This window comes from Tripterygium wilfordii, chromosome 12 (assembly GCF_013401445.1).
Source record: "Tripterygium wilfordii isolate XIE 37 chromosome 12, ASM1340144v1, whole genome shotgun sequence".
Classification (NCBI taxonomy): domain Eukaryota; kingdom Viridiplantae; phylum Streptophyta; class Magnoliopsida; order Celastrales; family Celastraceae; genus Tripterygium; species Tripterygium wilfordii.
In genome coordinates, this window is record NC_052243.1 from 1,785,437 (window position 1) to 1,800,535 (window position 15,099).

The 15,099-nt window shown below is 34.9% G+C and overlaps 1 protein-coding gene across 4 annotated transcripts; it reads left to right on the plus strand.

Annotated features, from left to right (window-relative positions):
- The first annotated feature begins 1,308 nt into the window (after positions 1-1,308).
- On the plus strand, positions 1,309-15,049 carry LOC120011005 (formamidopyrimidine-DNA glycosylase). Of its 4 annotated transcripts, XM_038862002.1 has the most exons (11): positions 1,309-1,619; positions 1,930-1,981; positions 2,964-3,021; positions 3,282-3,350; positions 3,438-3,563; positions 12,152-12,202; positions 13,437-13,514; positions 13,614-13,713; positions 13,772-13,861; positions 14,179-14,213; positions 14,304-15,049. In XM_038862002.1, the coding sequence occupies exons 1-11, from the start codon at positions 1,391-1,393 to the stop codon at positions 14,826-14,828; spliced, it is 1,413 nt and encodes a 470-aa protein (XP_038717930.1). In that variant the 5' UTR covers positions 1,309-1,390; the 3' UTR covers positions 14,829-15,049. The 4 variants fall into 4 exon arrangements, 3 of the variants coding, with proteins under 3 accessions (XP_038717930.1, XP_038717928.1, XP_038717927.1); XR_005470967.1 differs by lacking the exon at positions 13,772-13,861 and having other exon boundaries at positions 13,598-13,713; positions 14,304-14,386; XM_038862000.1 differs by lacking the exon at positions 13,772-13,861 and having other exon boundaries at positions 1,310-1,619.
- The last annotated feature ends 50 nt before the right edge of the window (positions 15,050-15,099 follow it).

A 15,099-nucleotide genomic window follows, 5' to 3' on the forward strand; every position in this document is an offset into this window, starting at 1 on the left:
TTTGGAGTAGTGCATCAAATTAGGTATATCAATTTACACCATTTTGGTGGCTTATTGGGTTGTGTCCCCCAAATTAAGCTATTTGTTAAATGGTGGGTCATTGCGATCTTTGGCTCAAGATTGTATGAACCGTACAAGCCTTTTGCTATACTTCCTTGGGAGATGCAAGCTTTTCTACACCTGAGAGTTGGGTTCTCTCCACACACTTTGTTGTTTGTTTGATAAGATCTATTGACATGAAAACGTACATTTTGGCAAGTTCTTGATTGGATTCTTGTTTTTCTTCTAGTATTACTTGACCCTATCATATATATATATATAACAAATGCATGTGCAATTGTGCACCATTGATGTGTAATTGAATATATGGACAAATGGTGCTATCTATTCCATCATAATTCAAATCAAAACCTAATTTAGTAGAGTCGGTTTCGCTTGATCCATGTAAAGTCTTGAGTTGTAATGCAAAGAAAAAAAAAATCTCATATAGTGATTTTGGACATATTTAGATTTTACTTATATGTCATTCGGTTGAATTATGTTAATTCAATGTGAAATAATAAGTGGTGACAATCTAGTAATGCATATTTGAATTACTGTATATATATATATATAGATATGTGTATATAAAGATAGAGAGGTCTACATATACCCTATAAGTAATTATCCATTTATGTTTCCAACCACCTACAATTAACCTCCGGATTAACAAAGAATGGGGGGTTTGGTTTGGTTTTTTTCATTGACAAAAACAAATGATCCAAATACATCCTACCATTGCGTGTAAAATGGTGCAACTTTTTTTGTTGTTGAAGATTATTGGCATCATTTTGGGATCATCTAATTTATCACTTTTCTTTATTATAGTAGCCAATGGATCTAGGGTTCTGCAATTCGTTTAAAATTTTAGATTATATAATTTGAATTCAATGGTTTGGGAGGTGTGTCACATCACATCATGTTTTTGTTTTTTATTTTTAAAATTTGTCTGATTTTTTTTTTCACCATTAAATATAAATTGTAAATTTTAAAAAATTACGGAGCCGTCAAATCCGTAGCCAACACTCAACATATTATTATTTTTGAGAGATTCAAAAAACAGCCTTTTACATTGTTTAAAAGAGTTGCTCAGTCCATCATAGTTTGGGCTTGGGCCTTATTGGGCTGGCCCTCTCTTTGGAAAATAATAAAAAAATAATAAACCTAACCAACGTGGTAAACTACTAAGCTTCATTGAATGAAGACCCACGGCGGGCCCCACCTGCCACACTTTGTATATTGTGCAGTCCGAGCTCTACTGGGTAAGTTTCCTTCACACGCTAGTCTTCTCTTCCTCTCCAACGGAAGTACCTCAAAAGCGCGCGAAAACAGAGAGTCCCTCGGAGAGATAATGCCGGAGCTACCGGAGGTTGAGGCGTCGAGGAGAGCGATAGAGGTGCACTGCCTGGGCAAGAAGATCAAGAGATCCATCGTGGCTGATGACTCCAAAGTCATCGATGGAGTCTCTCCTTCCGACTTCGAGGCCGCTATCCTTGGCAAAACAATCGTTTCTGCTCATCGAAAGGGCAAGAACTTGTGGCTCCAGCTCGATTCCCCTCCGTTTCCTTCTTTCCAATTCGGTAATTTTTCTCCTTTGCGAACCCTAAAATAAGGAACGATTGGTCTTGTTTTTGTCTATTTGGTCGAATGTGTATTTTTTTTTAAAAAATTAGGGTTTAATGGGTTGCTAAGTTATTTCCAATTTATTTTTCGAATTTAATTCTCGATTTTTCTTGGTAACATATTCTGCGTTACAGGGACAGGCTTTGTACGTTACTGACATTAAATTGAGCAAAGCACACACATTACTCTAAACCTAACAACTTTTCTAATTATTTTGTTTGCAGTTTTTTCTCTATCTGATTACTTATAGGCTTAAAATTTATTCAGGTATGGCAGGTGCCATATACATTAAGGGAGTTGTTGTTACAAAGTACAAGAGGTGAGCGTAGTCTGAAATATTTAGGTTCAACTGTTTTGAGAACTGTTAAATATTTTGGTTTCCATTATGGGTTGATGCCACAAAGCTGAAGCCATTTTTTGCTTTCCTTTGATGGTTTTCACTTTCAATGACCCAGTGATATGCAGGTTTTAGACTCTTTTCGATTTGATGGGTAGAGGTCAAACTGCATTGTATTATCTATCGATTATTTCTGTTAAACTAATTTAGTCAATTATGGAAATAGAAAGTAGAAACTACAAGTGAAATACACTTGTTTGAATGATTATGAGTTTAATGGAAGGAGAAAGGTAATTGCGCAAGCAGGAGTTATGCAACACCAACCATTATGATCCACAGTGAAAGAAAAACATAATTTCTAGAAAAAAAATTGGGATATCATATTATCATTTTTTGATGTTTTCAATTATATAACCTTTGCAGGAGAATCTACAATTCAATATTTGTTTGGTTATGCTTAATGACTATAGAATCGTGGTCTGTCAATATTAAGTAATCACAAATTCATATATAATTGCTGTCCTTTTATCATTGTCGTGTAAGGCATAGGAGGTGACATTTTCTAAAATTTTAGTCTTCCCCTCTTCCTCTTCCATTTTTTACACTTTTCCAAGAAATCACTAAGCTGTCCTTTTACCATTGTCATAAGCTCTCAAGAGTGAAGAAGATCATGATTATTGAGAGCTTAGTGATTTTGTTGGAAGAGTACAAGGGCCCCAATTTCTATCTGCGTTGGATGTCGTACAGCCATTATTATAGATGTTTTCCCCCTCTTAATTAAATAAGAAGAAAAAGTACTAGAAACACTTATTATGGTTTGAATCAAATTCCTATCTGTGGTGGTCCTGGTGGAAGGTATCATTTTCTTTCATATCCTGAATCAATTTATATCCTTTCCTCTAATTACCAGTGATCCGTTTATATTAATTTGCAAGGGCTGATTGTTGTAGAACACCTTTTACAGGTCTGCTATTAATGACACAGATGAATGGCCTTCCAAATATTCCAAGTTATTTGTTGAGGTATGAATTTAACACTTTCCACATATTTGAGTTGCTTATTGTAAATATTCTTTACTTATATGTGTTCAGGCTCTCATTTGAAATTGGAAATTCGGTACCATATCATACATTACGGCAGTCTTGTACATTTTTATTGATTTTTAGCCTCTGTAGAAATATCATGTGCTCGTGCAACTATGATTCTTGGACTGACTTGAATAAATGCATACATTTTGCAAAAATCATTGAACCATCCCTTAACAATTTTGCGACCTTTGCAGTTAGATGACGGTCTGGAGCTGTCTTTCACTGACAAGAGGCGATTTGCTAAAGTTCGCTTGCTGAAAGATGTATTGTTTTCTAGTCTGCATACTGCTCCTAGTTTTGGCATTCATTGTCATTCTGTTAGTTCTTTACTAACAACTTTGTTTGAACAGCCGACTTCTGTACCTCCAATATCTGAACTTGGCCCTGATGCACTATTCGAGCCTATGACCATTGATCAATTTTTTGGATCTTTAAGCAAGAAGAAAATTGCAATTAAGGCATTATTGCTTGATCAGGTAAGCTTCTGTACTTATTCTCTGACCTTTCTCTAACGCTGTACATAGTAAGTACATTATGAAGTTCCATTTTGATTCCCATTGATTCAGGAAACATGGCTTCACTGATAAGTTTTCCTTTTCTTTCCCATTTGTGTTCTGTTTTGTGTTCTCCATGAGTAACTACTGAATGCTAAGCCTGTAAACTATAGTAGTAGTTACATCTAGTTGTATTAACCTTAAATTACTGATATGAGAAAGTACCTAATACCTAAATATTGTGGTACGGTTGTGAGATTATGCTGCTTTCTTCTAGAGACTAATTTAGAATGCTTACTGTAGTAGAAGGCCCCAAGGCTCTAACCACATTATAGTCATCATGCTTCCTGATTTCCTTTTGGAGTTGTTGCTGATATTACCTTTTGCATACTTATGGCTACATTCTATTGTGGTAATGTGGCCAAGGCCTATGAAAACTTATCTTCATCTAATATCCAGTTTCCAGTCTATTTCTTCTTAATGTGGAAATACTGTGCGGTGAGAACATAGTGAAAGAATCTAGGTAACACAAGAGGGGGGGGTGAATTGTTTTACCCTTAAAAATATGTCAAATTTGAGTTTAAACCTACTGATTTCAGATTACTTTAAATCTTATAGAAACTTGATATTAGTGAATATAAGCTTGAGGTCTAGGTTAGTTCAAGTAGGAATCAAGTACTAGAACTAAATACAACAAGCACACACACAAATAAACAAGTAAAGAGTAGGGTAAGAGAGTGCAAACAGATTTATAGTGGTTCGGCTACGTATAGTCCTACATCCACTCCTCAAGGCTCCTCCTTGAGAGTTTGAATCCACTATGATTTGCTTGTTGAAGAGCCAAGCCTCTCTCTTTACACCAGCTGTTGTTTAAAGTGCCAACTTCACTTTACAATGGCTGTTTTGGCTTACCAAGTGCCAGCCTCACTTTCTTGTGATTTTGTAAGCTAACCACCAGCACTTAGACTCTTAATTGTGTGTACAAAGTGACTCTATAATGATCAAGGAGTGTACAATGAAGCTTGAGTATTTTCTGAGTAAGAATGAAGGCTTGAATGCTTGTAAAACTCTCAGAGAATTGGAATCAAGTTCTGTGTTGTTCTATGGAGTATATAGAAGCATTTATATGCACTAGAATTCCTAAACATGACCGTTGCATGGAGCTAGACCTTTTTGACTTTTAAGGCTTTGTGATCTTGAAAGATTTCAGCTCCCATTTGCAGCTATATTTCACTTCTTGTCTTCTCCATTTATTTCTTCATCTCTTCAATAATTCCAACTTCTTTTACAGCCAACTTTGACTTCTTATCTCTTTCACCTACTTCATTGCTTTTCTTTTCAACAATTGCAGCCATCTTTAACTTTTTGCAGTAACTTGAACATGTGATGTTTGTAGGTGCTAGGAAAGTCTTCATAATTTAATTTTCAGCATGCTTTGCTAGCTGCCATTTCAAATCAGCTGCTAATCTTTCTTTTCTGTACTCATTCATTGAATTTCAGCAAGCTTTGACTTTATAGGATGACAACTTGTGATATGCTAACTTGTGTAAGATTAGTAATGGCCAAAACAACAAGACAAATCATAATGAAATCTGAAACCTGAAACTTAGTGACTTGTAAGCTTGATTAAAAGCTTCATGTCTTGATCTTTGTTAGCCTTGCAAATTAAAGCATTAAAGGATAGAAACAAGTTCAGAATATAATTAAGAATGCATAGCAAACATAGAACACATATTTTGATCAACATATAGAATGCACACTTCATCATCAAAACTCATATCATAACATTCTCCCCCTTTTTGATGATGACAAAATATGTATGACTTAAATCAGATTTAAGTCTTGATGTTTGTCAATTTGTCAATGTTTCTCCCCCTTTTTGGAATAATCAAAAAGAATAATATTGAATGCTCCCCCTGAAATGATTCATGGTAGAAACTAAGATGTTTGAGTTAATCCTAGTTCATGTCTTAAGAATTTAAATCTCTCAGAATTCAAGGGCTTTGTAAAAATGTCAGCAAGTTGGTGAGTAGTGTCAATGTATTCTATGCTAACATTACCCTTTATGACATGGTCCCTGATAAAATGGTGCCTAACATCTATGTGTTTGGCTTTGGAATGATGCACAGGGTTGTTTGATAGATTGATTGAACTTGTGTTATCACACATAATTGGGATTTTTGAATATGTGAGTCCAAAATCACTTAGTTGTTGTCTTATCCATAATAGTTGACTACAACAGCCCGCTAAAGCTACATATTCTGCCTCTGTGGTTGATAGAGCCACACTGTATTGCTTTTTAGAATACCAGGAAACTAACATTCTTCCTAGAAATTGACATGTGCCAGAGGTACTTTTCCTATCAATCATGCTGCCTGCATAATCAGCATCAGAGAAACCAAACAAATCAAAGTTTGATTCTCTAGAATACCATAGTCCTAAAGTAGGGGTACCATTTAAGTATCTAAAAATTCTTTTGACAGCTTTTAGATGTGATTCCTTAGGATTTGATTGAAATCTAGCACACAAACATACACTAAACATGATATCTGGTCTACTGGCAGTTAAATATAGCAAAGATCCAATCATGGATCTATAGAGTTTTGAATTTACCTCATTGCCTTCTGAGTCTATGTCAAGTTTAGTTGTAGTTGCCATAGGAGTTGGAGAAGGTTTAGCTTTGTCCATTCCAAATTTGATCTGAAGATCCTTTATGTATTTGGTTTGATTGATGTGTGTTCCCTTAGGCGTTTGTTTCACTTGTAAGCCAAGAAAATAGGTAAGTTCACCCATCATGCTCATCTCAAACTCCCCCTGCATTCTTGCAGCAAATTCCTTGCACATACACTCATTAGTAGCTCCAAAAATCACATCATCAACATATATTTGTACTAGTAGTATATCTTGATCTTTAATCTTAATAAACAAAGTGTTATCAATTTTCCCACGGCTAAAACCACATTGAATTAAGAAGCTGGACAGCTTCTCATACCAGGCTCTAGGAGCTTGTTTTAATCCATAAAGAGCTTTATTTAATTTGAAAACATAATCTGGATGTTTCAAGTCTTCAAACCCTGGTGGTTGTTTAACATACACTTCTTCATTAATTTTTCCATTTAAGAAAGCACTTTTAACATCCATTTGAAATAATTTTATTCCTTTGTAACATGCAAATGCAATTAATAGTCTTATGGCTTCCATTCTAGCTACGGGTGCATAGGTTTCACCAAAATCAATGCCTTCTTGTTGATTATAACCTTGTGCAACTAACCTGGCTTTATTCCTTGTAACTACACCACTTTCATCCATTTTATTTCTATAAATCCATCTAGTACCTATGATTGATTTATTTTCTGGTTTTGGAACTAGTTCCCATACATTACATTTTTGAAATTGATCTAATTCTTCCTGCATGGCAATAACCCAATCATTGTCATCTATAGCTTCACTTATATTCCTAGGTTCAATCTTAGAAATGAGTGCAACAAAATTGAAAACATTAAGAGATGATAACCTGGAATTTCTGGTCTGAATTCCTTCATGTACATCACCAATTATTTCTTTTGGTGAATGATATGTTGTGTACCTTGGTTTCTTTGGATCCACTACTATGGTTGGTATTGAAGTTGTGCTTTCATGAGTTTTATACTCATTTTTCTCTTCTTGTTTCTTAGTTCCAAAAATGTCAACTTCCTCTTCAGAGTCATCTTCCTTCTCTGGAGAAATTGTACCAGCTTTTTCCTTGTTTGTTAATTCTGCAATTTCTGTTACTATATCCACATTTTTCTCACAAGAAGGTGTTAGAGTAGATAATTCATCAAATTTAACATGTATTGCTTCTTCAACACATTTAGTTCTTTTATTAAACACCCTATAGGCTTTACTAACCAGTGAGTAGCCTAGAAAGATACCTAAATCAGATTTGGAATCAAATTTGTCTAGATTATCCTTGGTATTTAGAATAAAACATTTACATCCAAAAACTTTAAAATAATCAACTCTAGGAGGTCTTCCATTCCACAACTCATAAGGGGTTTTCTTAAGAATAGGTCTTATTGTTAACCTATTTGAGACATAACAAGCTGTATTTATTGCTTCAGCCCAAAAATACTTAGGTGAATTGTTTTCAAGCATCATAGTTCTTCCAATTTCTTGTAAAGTTCTATTTTTCCTTTCCACCACACCATTTTGCTGTGGTGTTCTAGAAACTGAAAAATTATGTGAAATACCTTGTTCATCACAATATTTTACAAATTCATTGTTCTCAAACTCACCTCCATGGTCACTTCTTATTCTAGATATGCAACAACTCTTTTCATTTTGCAATTTCTTTACTAGTTTTGAAAATTCAGTTAAGGCCTCATTTTTATGTGCTAAAAATAGAACCCATGTAAATCTTGTATAGTCATCAACTAGAACAAAAGCATAAGATTTTCCACCAAGACTTTTTACTCTACTAGGACCAAAAAGGTCCAAATGCAATAGTTGTAATGGCCTTGAAGTAGAAACTACATCTTTAGGTTTAAAAGAGCTTTTCACTTGCTTGCCTCTTGTGCAAGTATCACAGACACCATTATTGACAAAATTCAGATTTGGAACTCCTTTAACTAGCCCTCTTTTAGTCAATTTAGCTAAGGTGCTCATACCTATATGTCCAAGTCTTCTATGCCAATTTTCAATTACTAATTCAGATGCAACTAAGCATTTTACAGAACTTGCATGTAACATTTCCAAGTCAATTTTATAAACGTTACCTTTTCTGAAACCAGTTAAAGCTGTGACATTTTCAGCACTTGTTATAAGACATTTTTTCTTAGAAAAACACACATTAAGATCTCTATCTGTTAATTGATTAATACTTAATAGATTGTAAGATAAACCATCTACCAAGAGCACATTTTCAATGCAAACCAAAGAGAGATTACCTATAGACCCTATACCTAGGATCTTACCCTTTGCATTGTCTCCAAAAGTTACATATCCTCCATCTTCTTTCTTTGTGAAGGACGAAAACAATTTTGGATTTCCAGTCATATGTCTAGAACACCCGCTGTCCAGAAACCATTCACAAGCTTTAAGGCTTGATTTTAGACAAACCTGCAGAAAATTTGTGTTTATTTAGGTACCCACACTTTGTGGGGTCCTTGGTGGTTAGTATCAACAACATATGTTCCTTTAGGAACCCAAATTTGGACAATTTTTTTATTTATAGTTCTTGACCTGAATCTGGAATTTTTAATTACTGAGCTGGTAGAGGCATTAAAATCAAATTTGCTTCTTTCTAATAATGTTTCCTTCAATTTAGTAGGATTGTATCCTATCCCTGTTTTATCTAGATATTGTTTTTGCATAGATAGGATGTTATCAAGCTTGTCTGAACTAGCATAAAATTTTTTAAAAGACTCTTCTAAGCATTTGTTCTTTTCTTTTAGACATCTAAGTTCTTCTAGCAAATCTGAATTATCAGGCATAGTAATGTCCTTAAAATTTTTCAGCTCCTCTAGTTCTATGTTTAAGTTGTTAAGCTTGCTTTGTAATTTACTTATTTCTTCTAGACATGCTTTCTCTTTATCTTTCAAGCTAGTATTTTCCTTTTTCAAGTTCTTGTTTACAAAGATAAGTTTTTCATTTTGATTGCACATTTCCTGGAAAGATTTAAATAATTCATCAATAGAAATATCATCATAATCAGAGTCCAAATCAGATTCACTAACCTCTGCAGAAGAATGAGCTTCTTCCTTAGCAACTAGGCAAAAGTTTGCCCTGATATCTTCATTATCAGATTGGTCCGACTCTGAAGAATCTAGATCCCAAGTAGATTTAAGTGCTTTCTTATCTTCTTTCTTCTTATCTATGTAGTGTGCTCTTTTCCTCCTTGGACATTCATTTTTAACATGTCCTGCTTTGCCACAATTAAAGCAAACAACTTCATCAATTGTTTTACCTTTTTCATTTCTTTTGCTTCTGTTAGGAAACTTCTTCCTGTACTTCATAAATTTTTTGAAATTTTTAACCAGCAAAGCTGTATCAGCATCACTATCATCTTCACTATCTTCATGGGAACTATGTACAGCAAGTGCAGTAGTTCTTTTATTGTTGTCCTCTTCTTCCTCTACTTCTCTATCCTTCAATTTTAGCTCATGAGTCATTAGGGAACCAATGAGTTCCTCAAGAGGTAATGTCTTCAAGTTCTTTGATTCTTGAATTGCTGTCACCTTGGCATCCCACTTTTTAGGTAGAGATCTTAGGATCTTTTGAACTTGATCTGCATCTGAAAACACTTTACCAAGAGCAGTTAAATCATTTACTAAACCAGTAAGCCTTCCATACATATCAGATATTGACTCATGAGGTTCCATTTTGAACAACTCATACTTATGAACAAGAATATTTATTTTAGAGTCCTTAACTTGACTTGTCCCTTCATGCTTAACTTCTAATTTCTTCCATATATCTCTAGCTGTTACACATGTAGAAATATGATTATATTCTTGTCTACTTAGTCCACAGTGTAATATGTTTTTAGCTTTTGCATTATAGGACACTAACTTCTTGTCATTTTCACTCCATTCACTTCTAGGTTTATCAATCTCTGATTCTTCTTCACCTTTCTTGATCTGTTTTGTTGGTTTATATGGTCCATTTGCTACAATTTCCCATAACTCAATGTCATTTGATTGTAGAAAAATCTCCATTCTATTTTTCCAAAAAGCATAGTCTTTTCCTTTAAAGAATGGTGGTTTATTAATTGACATTCCAAACTCTTCAGCCATCTAATTCTCTAGAATGTTAGTTCTTATGAGAATTTAAAACCTTGCTCCGATACCAATTGAAAGAATCTAGGTAACACAAGAGGGGGGGGTGAATTGTTTTACCCTTAAAAATATGTCAAATTTGAGTTTAAACCTACTGATTTCAGATTACTTTAAATCTTATAGAAACTTGATATTAGTGAATATAAGCTTGAGGTCTAGGTTAGTTCAAGTAGGAATCAAGTACTAGAACTAAATACAACAAGCACACACACAAATAAACAAGTAAAGAGTAGGGTAAGAGAGTGCAAACAGATTTATAGTGGTTCGGCTACGTATAGTCCTACATCCACTCCTCAAGGCTCCTCCTTGAGAGTTTGAATCCACTATGATTTGCTTGTTGAAGAGCCAAGCCTCTCTCTTTACACCAGCTGTTGTTTAAAGTGCCAACTTCACTTTACAATGGCTGTTTTGGCTTACCAAGTGCCAGCCTCACTTTCTTGTGATTTTGTAAGCTAACCACCAGCACTTAGACTCTTAATTGTGTGTACAAAGTGACTCTATAATGATCAAGGAGTGTACAATGAAGCTTGAGTATTTTCTGAGTAAGAATGAAGGCTTGAATGCTTGTAAAACTCTCAGAGAATTGGAATCAAGTTCTGTGTTGTTCTATGGAGTATATAGAAGCATTTATATGCACTAGAATTCCTAAACATGACCGTTGCATGGAGCTAGACCTTTTTGACTTTTAAGGCTTTGTGATCTTGAAAGATTTCAGCTCCCATTTGCAGCTATATTTCACTTCTTGTCTTCTCCATTTATTTCTTCATCTCTTCAATAATTCCAACTTCTTTTACAGCCAACTTTGACTTCTTATCTCTTTCACCTACTTCATTGCTTTTCTTTTCAACAATTGCAGCCATCTTTAACTTTTTGCAGTAACTTGAACATGTGATGTTTGTAGGTGCTAGGAAAGTCTTCATAATTTAATTTTCAGCATGCTTTGCTAGCTGCCATTTCAAATCAGCTGCTAATCTTTCTTTTCTGTACTCATTCATTGAATTTCAGCAAGCTTTGACTTTATAGGATGACAACTTGTGATATGCTAACTTGTGTAAGATTAGTAATGGCCAAAACAACAAGACAAATCATAATGAAATCTGAAACCTGAAACTTAGTGACTTGTAAGCTTGATTAAAAGCTTCATGTCTTGATCTTTGTTAGCCTTGCAAATTAAAGCATTAAAGGATAGAAACAAGTTCAGAATATAATTAAGAATGCATAGCAAACATAGAACACATATTTTGATCAACATATAGAATGCACACTTCATCATCAAAACTCATATCATAACACATAGTTCTCTCTCCCCTTACGTACTTCAAAAGTGCATCTACGTTGGGTTAAGTTGATGTCCACACTTTAGGCGTCCCAAGTGCATTTGCTTAATGCTGATTCAAGTTCACTTATAGCCAGTCACAGGCCTTGGTTGTGGTGAGAACATTCAGTTGTTGAATATCCTATGTGCTTTATGGGATTTGTTTCAGTAGTTACTAGTTAGTAATCGAGGATCCTCTACAAAGCACGTATGTTTTTTTACATTTGAGAGCTTGAAAATTCTGCATGCTATAAAGAATTAGTTTTAGTGATCATTTTATGGAAAGTCGATTTTTTCGAGTGAATGATTTTTTAGCTATTTTATAACTCAAAACTGTGTATGGCGCTACTTGACTTGGATTAGAAGTATACAGATCTTTATGCTATTAGGTCTTGCATGGCCTATTAAAGTTTTGACTTTAACTTTGTTGATTATTGCAGAGCGTTATTTCGGGTATTGGCAATTGGATTGCAGACGAAGTGCTATACCAAGTTAGTTTACCTTTAAATTTTAATATTGAGTATATGAAGCTTGTGTTAAATTTATAGCTCTAGATCTTAGCACTCAATGGTATCAAGTTTGCATAACTATGTTTAGTGCTTTATGGTTTCTGCATGGATTTTCTTGAACGTGATGGCAAAAAATGTCCATGATGATCTTCACATGGTATGTGCTAGTTGAGTCGAATTTGAGTACAACTGTACAAACACCTTTATAATAAGTTTTTCTCCTGAAATGAATAGAGCAGCTAGTTTTGCAAGCTGATTCCTCATCCTTAAATAAGGCCTACTCATTAGTTGTCACAGAAAATTATTTTTATGAAAAGTATTTTGCTATCAAATGGAAAAGGATTTTCATTTTATTGTTTTATCTTTCGTTTTTGGTAGCTGGAAGAAAGATGAGATCTGCTCTGTAACTGCAATAAGAGCTAAATGTTTGAATTTTTCATCCCAATTAATTTGTTTGAGGATTTAAAGAGAAAGTGGTCGATTAATGTGGAATTATGTAAATTTATATTTGGGGATTAATTAATTTCAGATTATATGTGCTTTTAGTAAGAGGTATTACACCCACTTGAGAATTGCCTAGTGTTGGAGGGAAACATATATTATAAGTACCAATTCGTTTAACTTTGGCAAATCGAAATTTTTTTGACTTTTTAGTGTTCCAAATCAGTTGGCAGCAAGGCCAGGCTGAAGTTGGCGTTGGGTTTAAACATCTTAAATTGGTAAGCTCCCCATGATAGAAAAACATCAAGTGTGCTTTGAAGTTGCAGCATCTTGATGTTACTTAGAAAGATTTGAAGAACCTAGAAGCCATAAAAAAACTGAAGATCTTAGAGTTGTAAGCCCTTTTCCTGTGTGTAGCCACTATGATATATTGAACTAGGATGGTCTTGTTGTAGGTAACTTAAGGCTATATTGAGAAAGTGTAACATAAATTAGGTTCTTTCTATTGAGAACTTCCTTTTGCATTTGTACATTTGCTTGTGTCGTCACCGAGATGGAAAATTGGTGTGATTAGTTTTTCTAAGAAGCAGATTCTTTACACAATCAAATATAGCCACTGACCTAGAAGCATCTACCTTTTTTCGATGCAAATCTTCTTTTTTGTTGACTGTTATTTCAGGAATTTTTAGTAGTGATCTGTAACTTCTTTTTATTATGAATTAGTCTTGCCCAAGTTGTAACTGGCTTAACTAATCTTTATTCCATTGTCTTGCAGGCGAGGATTCACCCACTGCAGAGTGTTGCCAGCCTGTCCAAAGAAAGTTGTGCAACTTTGCTCAAGTGCATTAAAGAGGTAGGAGACTCTTTTTGACTTGGGGTTTTACTGGATTTCAGAGATTTGTTTTGTAAAACATTCGGTTTTCATGGAAAATGTAGAGGGCAATCAATGTAGGTAATTCAGTTTGCTGTTGAAGTTGATGCTGAATGTAGTCGCTTTCCTCTTGAATGGTTGTTTCATTTTCGGTGGGGAAAAAAGCCTGGGAAAGTCAATGGTAAGAAACTTATGAGGTAACTTTTGCAAAATGTTGATTTTATAGGTCCTTGAAAAAGCACTTGAAGTCGGGGCAGATAGTACTCAGTTCCCTAATAATTGGATTTTCCATTCCCACGAAAAGAAGCCTGGCATGGCTTTTGTTGACGGTTTGGCTTCTGATCTTCCGTGATATTCTTTTAATGGAAATATGCATGATATTTGTCTTTTATGGAAAAATATATGTTTGATATTGATTCCCTGGGACTGTCAGTTCCCAAGTTTTGTCCCTTTGGGGACATCTGATAAGGTCCCAAGTTTTTGTAGGATTCATGGGTATGAGAGTATATGTTCTGCGTTGGTTCATGTGTAACAACAATTTACTTCTTTTAATCATCTTTTAATTGGCATAATTGATTCTTTCTGCTCACGAGACATTTACAATTTCCATTAATAAAAATGTTGATAAGCTTCCACTATGTGGCAGGGAAGGTGATTGATTTTATCACTGCTGGCGGAAGGGTATTTTTTTTCCTAACATAGGACCTACAATATTGTTCTTAATTGCTCTTTTTTCGTACATGGCTTAATGGGTGGTGTTTTTGGATTTAGACAACAGCATATGTTCCAGAATTACAAAAGTTGAGTGGAGGCCAAGCCGCAAAACTGGCAGGCGAGCAAACAAAGCAAATGTCTAAAAGAAAAGGAGGTAGAAAAGATGATGATGTTGATGAACCAGCAAGCGAGGAAGAGGAAACAGCTGAAATTGTCAAACCAAAGAGGGAATCAAAGTCTAAGGGTCGTACTAAGAAGCCTCCATCAAAACGAAATTCTAAGGAAAGTGAAGATGATACTGGTTCTGTTCACAGTGATGGAGATGATGATGACCCCGCAAGTGAGGAAGCGGTAGTTGCTAAAAGTTCCAAATCAAAGAATGGACGGGAGTCAAAACAAGGAGGTAAGAAGAAGCCTGCAGCCAAAAGAAAAGCTAGGGAAAGTGATGAAAGTGATGATCAGGACAATGGAGAAGATGAAAAGCGGAAACGTGGGAAGGTGACCAATGATAAGCAACCCAAGGCAGCATCCAAGAAAATTGCTGCCAGCCAAAACGGTAAAAGGTCTACAAGAGGCAAGTAGTTTATGTTGAGAAATGGCCATGTAAACTGGCCGGGTTTTGGGGAATGACAAAGACAGGGTTTATGGTTTTAACTTATTTTTAATGGTACCTCTTCATTTGTGATTACTTATGTTCATATCTTTCTACTGCTCTGTGATGCTTAGAAGAATGGAATCCCTCTTATGGTTGTATCTAGTAATCTTAGGTGGATTGCTATCTCTATTGCTTTCTTTTGCGACCATTGCTAAGTGCTTACGTTTTTACTTTGACATTTCTTTTGAAGGGACTGAA

What these genes read in the sequence shown, in the direction of transcription:
- LOC120011005 (XM_038862002.1), top strand. Translation starts at nt 1,391, where the DNA reads ATGCCGGAGCTACCGGAGGTTGAGGCGTCGAGGAGAGCGATAGAGGTG. An exon ending in ATTCCAAGTTATTTGTTGAG is followed by an intron (nt 3,022 to 3,281) that starts GTATGAATTTAA and finishes CGACCTTTGCAG; the next exon opens with TTAGATGACGGTCTGGAGCT. An exon ending in TGCTCAAGTGCATTAAAGAG is followed by an intron (nt 13,515 to 13,613) that starts GTAGGAGACTCT and finishes CAATCAATGTAG; the next exon opens with GTAATTCAGTTTGCTGTTGA.